This window comes from Brachyistius frenatus, unplaced genomic scaffold (genome assembly GCF_029030835.1).
Source record: "Brachyistius frenatus isolate BFR_SWC_R1_liver_20210118 unplaced genomic scaffold, ASM2903083v1 Contig_494, whole genome shotgun sequence".
Classification (NCBI taxonomy): Eukaryota; Metazoa; Chordata; class Actinopteri; family Embiotocidae; genus Brachyistius; species Brachyistius frenatus.
The window spans coordinates 41087-52353 of record NW_027211093.1 but is presented as its reverse complement, the minus strand read 5'-3'; the positions used below and the strand labels follow the sequence as shown (position 1 = coordinate 52353).

At 43.9% G+C, this 11267-nt stretch overlaps 1 protein-coding gene across 1 annotated transcript; it reads right to left on the bottom strand.

The window, feature by feature from the left end:
* Window positions 1–791: 791 nt before the first annotated feature.
* LOC138614390 (calreticulin-like) lies at window positions 792–10314 on the bottom strand. Its single transcript, XM_069687826.1, has 9 exons — window positions 10112–10314; window positions 8287–8388; window positions 7029–7232; window positions 5800–5894; window positions 5508–5717; window positions 5047–5160; window positions 2881–3024; window positions 2637–2729; window positions 792–1895 (listed from the first exon to the last, which is right to left on the bottom strand). The coding sequence occupies exons 1-9, from the start codon at window positions 10203–10205 to the stop codon at window positions 1686–1688; spliced, it is 1266 nt and encodes a 421-aa protein (XP_069543927.1). The 5' UTR covers window positions 10206–10314; the 3' UTR covers window positions 792–1685.
* Between the last annotated feature and the right edge of the window lie 953 nt (window positions 10315–11267).

The window sequence follows — 11267 nt, the reverse complement described above, 5'->3', positions numbered from 1 at the left end:
ATTTTAATCCGTTGTCAGACCAACCGTCACCCATCAGTGATGTCATCAACCATCAGTGATGTCGTCATCCATCAGTGATGTCATCGTTGGTTTGTGAACATTATGAATCCTCCAGTTCAGATTCTGTCCGTCACCATCTTGATAGTTCTGAGCGGTTTGGAGCAGGAAGTGACCATATTTGGACGAGCTGGGGGAGGAGCCAGCGGTGGATCTGACCGATCTGATCGGAAACCTGACGATACTACGTCCCGCCCACCGATAGCTGTAACCTGACTGCACCACAGGCCTGTCAATCAAACAGACACGCCCCCAAAAACAGGTCTTCTTGAATCTTCTTTTCTAATGAATGAGGGATTATTTTCAGATGGACCTCCAGAAAACTAATAAGAAGGAGTGACTTCAGCTAACAACACCGAGATAACTGATGGACACATTTTATTCACTTTGGATTTGATGAGAGAAGTTGAATGGGAGTCTATGGAGCCGGAGGCTTTTTGGAGCCGACCTCTAGTGGCGCTCGCTGGTATTGCAGCTGAAGACACTTCTGGATCAGAACCATTTTACAGACCTGAAGCTACGAACTCTTTTATATCCAGTCTGTCAGACTTGTCATCATGTCATCACCTCACATAAAGGTGGTCCTTCAGAGGTTTTCCTCATTAAACTGCAGAGCAGGAACTCCCGGGTGAACCAACTTTTAAAGCCACCGCCCCAGTGACAGTGAGGAGGAACACCATGTTTGTTTCTATCACCTGGACATCATGTCCTTCCACTGAAGACAGTCGTCAGTGTGTTGAGAGAAGCTTCAATTTATTCACTGAAACTCAAACAGTGTGCACCGTGGTCCAGTCACTCAAAACAAGCAGAAAAAAAATAATCACAGTTTGTCTGATGCGAACACATACAGAGTTGGAGGAAGGACACATGAGAAGCTGGGCTCTGTGTAATGACATGAATTCAGTGGATGAAGGTGACGATTGAATAAATAATCAGAACATCACAGAAGAGAAAGTGCATGAAGAAGACTTGTCAGACCCTCGACTGACCCAACATCCCAACTACAGGAAACAGGACGCACACACACACACACACACACACACACACACACACACACACACACACACACACACACACACACACACACACACACACACACACACACACACACACACACACACACACACACACACACACACACACACAGACAGACAGACACACACACACACACACACACAGACAGACAGACAGACACACACACACAGACACACACACACACACACACACACACACACACACACACACACACACACACACACACACACACACAGACAGACAGACAGACAGACAGACACACACACACACACACACACACACACACACACACACACACACACACACACACACACACACAGGGTCAGACATTTCCAGAAAAATCACATTAAATTAGAAAGTGAGCAACACAATCTTAAGGAACTCTTCTCTTAATTTGAAGGTTAAAAAAAGCAACAAGGGAATCAATAAAAAGTAGGTCGGACCTGAAGGCCTTCCTCCTCCCCTCCGCCCTTCCTCCCCTCCTCCCCTCCACCTGAATAAAGGCTGTTGTATGAAGGGTCAGAGGTTTGAACCTGAAGAAGGGCCCACAGCAGTCCAACGAGCCCCTCCACCCCCCCCAAAAAAACTCCCCCCTACAACTCATCCTTCTGTTTCCCTTCACTGTCCTCCTCTTCTGTTGCAGCATCCTCATCCTCCTCCGTCTGCTCCTGCTCCTCCTCACCATCTTCCTCTTCCTCCTCCTCCTGGTCACCTTCAGTGTCCTTCTTCTTGCTCTTCTCCTCCTCCTCCCTCACTTTCCTGTCCATGTCCTCCTGCTCCTCCTTCATCTTCTTCTCTGGTCCCTACATGGTTTCAACAGGGACACGCTGGTTAGTATTCTACAATACCGACTGCAGCAGGACATGCCACAAGTGTCTCGACTGCCAGGATCATACTTGCTAAATAAATAATGAAACAGAGTTTCTCTTCCTGAAGGAGTCCTCCTGTCTGCTTGAGGACACCTCAGCAGGTGGACAGAAGGAGCCACAGATTAAACCACCACTCTACTTTAACAGGACTGTTTGGATAGCCAGCCATTACATCTGTGAACTGAGAGGACTGTTCTAGTGGACGGTGTTTGACCGACCGTGTTGCATGTTCATGTTAAACAGACGTTACTGTGACTGACTCTCTCTACTCTGAGAGCATCAGTGTGTTCACTGTCAGTACAGAAACATCAGAACAAGTACCAGGAAGAAGCACTCAACGCTCCAAAAGAAGACGTGTCAAACTCTGGACACTTTCCACCCTAAACCGTCGCCATCTTGGCTCCGTAGGAGAAGGGGCGGGGCCACCGACGTAAAGGATTTTCAAATTAAAGTGTCTAGAGCTAGCATGTTGGAGTACTATTATGTTAGAGTAGCATAGTAATAAGAGGTGAAGCCTGTGAGTCGCTGTCTGAAACATCTTTTAGGTCCTCAGGCGAGCCCAGCAGCCTTCAGATCATCACTTGGATGTTCTGTATGTGAAGTAATAACAATCTTGCTTTGTTAGGTGTACATGAGGCTCTACGTACTGAACAGTGTCCCCAAGTACGGTCCTACCTTCGTGGCTCCCCAGGTTTCTTTCCCAAACTCCTCTGCTTCTTTGACATCATCAGTGATCAGGAAGTTGTCAAAGATCGTTCCAGATTTAACCTTTCAACAAAGATATCAAACATTTTAACATTACTTACTCAAATCTGAATCAGAGATGCTTTTTCTTGTTTTGGCTCGACTGAACTGAGTGAAACATCTCCGTACGCATACTTCTGTTTGCTTCATACAGAGGGGGAGGAGTACTGGTTACCTGCCACAGATCCAGGCCCAGGACTCCAACGCTGTCAAACTTGTACATGTTGGCATCCTGCGTGTACTCTGGGTTGTCCATCTCCGGGTGGACCCAGGCCCCCTTGTAGTCAGGATTGTCGACCTGCTTGGGTTTCCACTCACCCTGTAAAGACAGCAGGACGGAGACTGGTGCTGGTTATCACGTCGGTTCCATCATAGCGGTCGACCGATTATCGGGGGCCCATATTTGGTATTTTTACGATTATCTGTATCTCTATTTTTTCCTTATTCAATCGCTGACAGATGCATTTTAAAATGCGCTGCTTTGGCTCGACTTCGGCCCGTCTTACACTTCTCCAGTAAATGTCTGTCAACGCTGAAGTCTTCTCTGCCACAGAGACATCTCTGGAGTGGAGAGAGCAGCTCCCGTGTTTCAAAAGGTAAGACAGCTGATACTGCAGAAGTAATGGTGCATTTAGGCAGCTGGGAAATGGGAGAGTTCTGATTTGGAAACATCCCACTTCCCAGTTGAGAGCATTCCCATGACAACAACAAAGACCCAACATGGCAGAAATCTGCTCTATCTGCTGTCTGAATACAGAAAGGTGACAAACGACCTTGTCATTACCCCTGTAGACCATCACAGGGACAAAATGGAGTCATTATTATTTGTTTACTACATTTCTACATGTGGTTTTTAGCAGATAACGTTTAAAACATTCAGCAAATGAACAGCAACAGAGTGAGTACCTCCTGGTACCACTTGTTGTTTAACAGCACAACACGCTCCTCCAATTAGTACGACCTAAATTAATTATAAAGTGACTTATTATTGCATTGAGCAAGTGAATCTCTTCCTTTCAACACAAACGTTTGCCAACTTTTCTCAGAGCTCTCAAACACCTCTGACTTTCCGGGTGTGAAATTCCGCGTTTTACAGGTGTTCAGGTGATTTCTCCCACTCGGAAGTCTGAACGTTCCCACTTCCATGTTGCTTATGAACGCACCGTTATAAACACCACAATCATGTCATATTTGTTTGCTCCTTTTAATAACACACTTGTTTAATAAAACTTCATCTCACAACGGAGCAACTCCTTATTGAACGTCACATCTGTTAGTTTAATGACACGCGTTTACTTTTTTTGTGTGTTGTCATGTGTTCAGCTGAGGACATGGCAGAAGTAAGAAGCATCACACGACATTGTTCAGGACCGCGGACGGATGCTCATGGCGTTGGCGGCGCTAAGAGGAGGGCTGGTTGGGGCTGGAGACAAACTACTCGTGATTACATCCAGACAATCATTGGCCGAGGTGTCCCTTTCACTCCAGGCTTGTGTGTTTTGGAGGATCCCGATGCGGACTGGGTCCAAACTGCTCTCATACTGGGACGGAAACTCATTGTTATGAACTGGATCTGGGTCTCTGTGGTTCATCCAGTTGGATAAATTAGCTGCGTTAGAAAATCTATGGTTCAGGTTACTCAACAAGGTGGAACTTTATCTGCGGAAGAGGGAGCGACACCATGCTTATATGGAGAGGGGTTAATCAGGCTGAATCATCATAGTGCAAATGAACAGAACTGACATTGTGGAACACTAACTTTTGCATAATATGGTTAACGACCTGTTTCCCTATAAGCACTGCTACATCCAACGATGAAACGTGTAGGCTTTCAACATTACAGTATTATTGTGGCTTGTTCAGGCCCACTTAGATGCAGTGGAGGAAACTGTATACCAGTTTGTTCGTAGCTCATCAGAAACCTTTATAGACGCATCCTTTTCTCTATATTGTTGCTGCTGGTTTTTTTTGTGTTTTACCTTGGTTTTTTTTGTTTTTGTTTTGTTTCTTGCTTCTACATTTATTTTCTGTATTTAGTTTTCATTGCGGTTTATTTTTGGTTAATTTGTTTTATTTTGTATGTTTGTGCAATAATATGTTCCTGCATTCTCATTGGGTTTTATCCAACTGCATTTATAGTCTCTCTGTAGTTTACACAGCTACTCATTCATAGAGCATAATTATATTATTCATAAAGCAACAGCTACATCGCTGTTGCTTCTCTTTCTGCTCCATGTTGGATGTTTGATCTTAGTGTTATCATTTGCTAAAAAACAAAATCTATAAAATATGATTAATAAAAAACAGTCTCAGATCATATCCTCAACAATGCAAGCCGCACCTTGTACTCTGGGTTGGTGACACTGGGAGGTTCCCACTCTCCGTCCATGTCCTCATCCCAGTCGTCAGGCTTCTTGGCATCGGGGTCGGGGATGTTTTCTGGCTGATCCCAGTCCTGAAAGACACAATCAGTGGGGTCACTAAAAAATACATTAGACCGTGGCGCAAAGCTTAAAACAGAAGTGTGACCGAGGCCCTATCGTTACCCTGATTTCTTTGATGATTATTTGACACGAGCCTCGCCTAAGAAGGCCCATGTGTGGAGCTAACCGAGGCTTTTCAATGAGATTCAAACATGAAGTCAGGTTCAGACAGTAGATGGAGACTTTAGAGGCGACACAAGGTTTAGAAATGTTCAAAAGAGGAGTTTCAAGCTCTCTCTCATTATGTTCCACAGTTCCAAGACTTTTATATATCATATGCTGTAAATACAAAACAAGTGAAGCCCCACTGGTCTCCTACCTCAGGCTTGGTGTCACTGGGATCGTCGACCTTGGCCCTGTCGTCCCAGTCGCTCGGTTTCTTGGCCTCTGGGTCCTTGATCTTCTTCGGGGGTAACATGTCCCAGTCCTCCTCCAAGGAGCCAGACTCCACCTTCTCATTGTTGATCTTAACCTCGTAGGTCTGGTCTGGATTCAGGATCATCGTGTACAGGTGGGTCAGCTCATCATCCTGGAGAGTTTAACACATCTTTAAATTCATGTTGACAAAATATAAAAACCTACACTCTTCAACAGGCTTCACGCAGAGCTACCTTGCACTTGATGTCTTTCTTGATGAGGTGGTTCTGGCCCTTGTAGTTGAAGATCACGTGAATCTTCTTTGTGCTGTATCCACAGATGTCAGGCCCTGAAAACACACGCCCAATTATCGTATGTATTCAACTTCAGTTATCTTAACAGAGGACGCACTGCAACAACGACGTCTCAAACAGCTGAATGTAAAACATACATTCAGCTTCCATCCATCCACTATTTACACTCAGGGGGCGGAGCCTATCCCAGCTGACTTTCGATAATGGTGGGGTTCACCTGGCAGTGTTTCCCCATACGTATACTTTACTTGACACCCGCCCAGTTATATGTGGCGTCCCGTTTCAGTATTTTGAATTCATTTTTTAAAATCCGCCTGAGAGGACGATGCCAGACAGCCGTCTGTCCCCCTCTAGAAGTTCATGTGTCGCTGCTCCAGGATGAAATCCACCTGCAGCCACACTCACAGTCAACTGAAGATGAACATGGGTTAACAAGTCAAAGTAACCATTAACCAGTTGATAGTTATGGGTGCGTTCATTAATTTAATCTGAAACTGTAAGTGTCATCTGAACTGTTTCAGTTTCACATCACTCAGAGCTTTAGTAATGGAGGCGGATCATTCGTGATGTGGGCGGAACTTTATTGATGTTGGGGTTTCAGATAAACTACTTCACAGTAAAAATACTGTCAAAGAACAAGTTCTGTTTAAACTAATGCTGTCGAAGTTTGCTTTTCAAGAATGTTAATTTCAATGTTGTGGTGTTTTTTTTTTTGTCTTTAAAAACTGAAAAGAACCAATCAGAGAGTCACTAAAGTGTTGGATCAATAAACAGTACAGTCATTAAAAAGATTCATCCCTTTTCTTCACTTAATGTAAATACTTAAAATATTGTCTCATCTTTATGGTATGTCTTTATTTTATTTTTTGTTCCAAATTATGGAGAATAGTATCGATAAGTATCAGGTAGGTAGGTATATACTTTATTAATCCCCGAGGGGACATTTTTTCAGTACCGATAAGCGCCATTATTCATGTATTCCTGACACCCAAACACATCAACTAAATTCTCTCCCTATCAGAAACACTGCCAGCAGACAGTGACTCACCTGCGGCCAACAAAACATGGCGGACCTCTCCAGCTGTGCGGTGACAGTGCTAACCTCGGTCAACCCTCCTCAAACAGCAGCGCTCTGTGGTCAGAGCCTCCGCCACACAAACAGGACTCACCGAACATGATGTAATACTGCGAGTCTCCGTGCATGTCGCTCTGGTCGAGGTCAGAGGGGAAGATCTTGACGTAGCCGCCTCCGCAGTCGATCTTCTGCTCATGTTTAACGGTGAACTGGATGACCAGGGGCTTCCCCTCGTTGCTAAAGGGCTCAAAGCGGGCAGACAGGGCATAGAAACGAGCGTCCTGGCTGGTCTGGAGACCTGTGCAGGTGAAGTTAGAAATAAATCAGACGTGAACCGCTGTTAGCAAGAATGACTCATTTCCATTCAGAGCTTGAGTTTATGACAGAGCAGTAGTTTTGTCTGTAACCAAACCAGCAGTACCAGCTAGACAAGCCTGCCAACGGCCAAAAAAGGACCCAGGAATGAATGGGGGCCCTAAAGTTCCAGGAAGACCGAGTCAACTGGTTTGTCACTGACATACACTAGAAACTGGAATAATGGACTGACTAAGTACTAACTGCTAAAGAAACAAATACGTAAACACATCATGCTGCACATCACAGAAATATTCAAGTTCTAATCTTTTTTTCTTTTTTTTTAATAATTTATTGAACTTAAAGAACCACGGTGCTCATGGTTACAAAAAAAAAAAAAAAAATCATAAAAATTACACAGGTTTCCAGAACAGACAGTTTGTGACTGTAATATAGAAAACAAAGGATACATCTGCTTTCAAAATATGAGCTTTGGATGCCATTTACTTTATAACAATTCAACACAAAAACAAAGCGCAGTCTTTTACAACTTTCTGTGTATGAAACTAATTTACCATTCGGTAATATGTAGTCACTTCCTTTGATAATAAGCCTTTAATTAGATCATTTTATTAAGTAGACCATATTTCCCACAAATCACTACCAGTTTTTCCGCTCGTTCCGGTTTCCTTCGGTGCAGTTTGTTCTGCTGATGAGAGGAGAGGAGGAGAGCCGTGCTGATTGTGAATGAAGAGTTATTTTCTTATGGGACTTTTCGTTGGAAAGACTACGTTATGCTGTAATACTTTCAGGAAAACCTTCATTTGACAACGTTTTTTTGCAGAAAAATTTACGAAATTTTGCCAAATTGCAAATCTCCACAAATATTGTGGAGATACCTTGAATTTACAAATAATTGCTGCGATCGCAAGATTGTGATTTCCTGGAGGGACTGGATAAGAGTTGGTAGAGTTAGTGAGTCCTGGTGTTTGTAGCAGCCTCATTTACCTACATTTGTATGTTAAGGCACCATCTGCAGCAACGATAGAATACTTTACCTTTGTCAGCCTCAGCGTCCCCGTAGAATTTCCCAGCGCTCAGTTTCCACTGGCCGTAGTCCGACTTGTGTTTCGACTCGAGCCAACGGCTCTTCCATCCATCTGAAACACAGACAACTGCACTGCTTAACCACGGCCGAGCTTCTCCTTTGGGAACCCACAGTATCACCATAGTACACACAGTTGTACGTACATAGTCTGTGGTTCGCCCTTTATATAAAGTCTGTGGTTCGCTCTTTATATACGGTCTGTGGTTCTTCCTTTATATACGGTCTGTGGTTCTCCCTTTATATACGGTCTGTGGTTCTCCTTTTATATACGGTCTGTGGTTCTTCCTTTATATACGGTCTGTGGTTCTCCTTTTATATACGGTCTGTGGTTCTCCTTTCATATACTGTCTGTGGCTCTCCCTTCATATACGGTCTGAGGTTTTCCTTTTATATACGGTCTGTGGTTCTCCTTTCATATACGGTCTGTGGTTCTTCCTTTATATACGGTCTGTGGTTCTCCTTTTATATACGGTCTGTGGTTCTCCTTTCATATACGGTCTGTGGCTCTCCCTTCATATACGGTCTGTGGTTCTCCCTTAATATACAGTCAGTGGTTCTACCGTTATATACGGTCTGTGGTTCTACCGTTATATACGGTCTGTGGTTCTCCTTTTATATACGGTCTGTGGTTCTCCCTTAATATACAGTCAGTGGTTCTACCGTTATATACGGTCTGTGGTTCTCCCTTTATACAGTCAGTGGTTCCACATTTATATACAGTCTGTGGTTCTCCCTTTATATACAATCTGTGGTTCTCCTTTTATATACGGTCTGTGGTTCTCTTTTTATATACGGTCTGTGGTTCTCCTTTTATATACGGTCTGTGGTTCTCCCTTTATACAGTCAGTGGTTCCACATTTATATACAGTCTGTGGTTCTCCCTTTATATACAATCTGTGGTTCTCCCTTTATATACAGTCTGTGGTTCTCTTTTTATATACGGTCTGTGGTTCCACATTTATATACAGTCTGTGGTTCTCCCTTTATATACAATCTGTGGTTCTCCTTTTATATACGGTCTGTGGTTCTGCTTTTATATACGGTCTGTGGTTCTCCCTTTATATACGGTCAGTGGTTCTACCTTTATATACGGTCTGTGGTTCTACCGTTATATACGGTCTGTGGTTCTCCCTTTATATACGGTCTGTGGTTCTCCCTTTATATACGGTCTGTGGTTCTCCTTTTATATACGGTCTGTGGTTCTCCCTTTATACAATCAGTGGTTCCACATTTATATACGGTCTGTGGTTCTCCCTTTATATACAATCTGTGGTTCTCCTTTTATATACGGTCTGTGGTTCTCCTTTTATATACAGTCAGTGGTTCTACCTTTATATACAATCTGTGGTTCTCCTTTTATATACAGTCTGTGGTTCTACCTTTATATATACAGTCTGTGGTTCTTCCTGAAAGCTCTCCGCACATGAAAAGTGAAAGAACACTCCGACTCACAAACCAGGATGTAAACTGGTGAACTTTTTCATTGCCATCAGTTGACTAAATACAGACAAGTATAAACAATAACTAAAACTTCACTGCTGTTGCACTTTCCTCTGTCACCTGACTACCAGACATAAGGAGGCCTTCAGGCTTCAGGTGATGCAGTCTCCTTTCTTTATAAAGACGGAGTTTCTCTGTAAAATGCAGCATGTTTAAATTGACCTCACTGAAACCACTAATGATGGGCCGACTTTTTAATTTCCAAGCAAGCACAGACTTTCTCCCACAGATCCATTCAAACAGGACAAGCAGACATGAAAGCAGCCATACTGCACCTCCATCCACAAACTGCTCCTTGAAGTAGACCGCAGCTTCAACAGTGACAGCTATCGATGCAAAAAGTGCCAGAAAAGCGGCGGGAAGCTTCATGTCGGCGGCTTCAGTCCAGTACCGGGGGAGTCGAACCGAAGATCTAACGGGAGCGCCGATAACAGCTTGGAGGAAACGTAACCGGAGGATTTCAACAGCGGCCAGCCTGCACAGATGGCCGCAGCTCATTGGTCGAGCGTTTCACCAATGACATTAGACCACGAGTTACTTTTCGGAAGCGCTCGTGTTCCGTCGGCCTGGGTCGGGAGAGGCGGAGGGAAGAGGCTCTCCTGCTGCATTCACGGACTGTGGGAAAGAACAGGTGTAATTTTGTGGGCTCGTAACCGGAACAGAAATCTCATGTTAGGTTTCTGAGATATATTAATGCATTTCTGAAATCAAAGCCATCATTCATATATCCTTTTTATTGTTTTATGATTGATCACTAGCCTAATGCATCATGGCTTAATTTCCATCCTTAGTTTCGAGCACACTGTAGTTTATTGTTTCTGCTGAGAAGAACCGGGGAGGCTAGACTGCGTTGTCTACTGTGGGGCATCTGACAGTCTGTAAAAAGAAAGCTGGGGGTAAAAGTAGTATTGTTTATAACATTTGACAAAATGAGCCAATAAATTGCAGGATTGTACCACACTGTGATCCTACAGTGGTTAGGCCGTGGGCCATGTTCTGGGTCTGTTTCTCTGTGAACATGACCAGAGAGTAAATATCAAGTTCAGTGTCAAACCCTCGAAATAGGCAATGGAGACCTGAACAATGCTTCAGAAAGGCTATGTTGTGTGATATTCGTGTTTCTGAGGGGGGGGATGTCTGCCCAAAACTGAAAATGGTTGCATCAGATAAGGCGGCAACCAGGGGGGGGTTCTGTGACTTTGACGGGGCAGGAGTATCAGTTGAGTACCAGTTTTTAGGGACACGATGAAGGGAAAGTTGCAACTGTAGTGGTGGGAGAGGGAACATTTGGGGCTGTACCATAGTGGTTCTACCCTTTATATGCAGTCTGTGGTTCAACCTTTACATACAGTTTGTGGTTCTAAATTTATATAGTCTATGGTTCTCTCTTTATATAAAGTCTGTGGTTCTACCTTTATATACAGTCTGTGG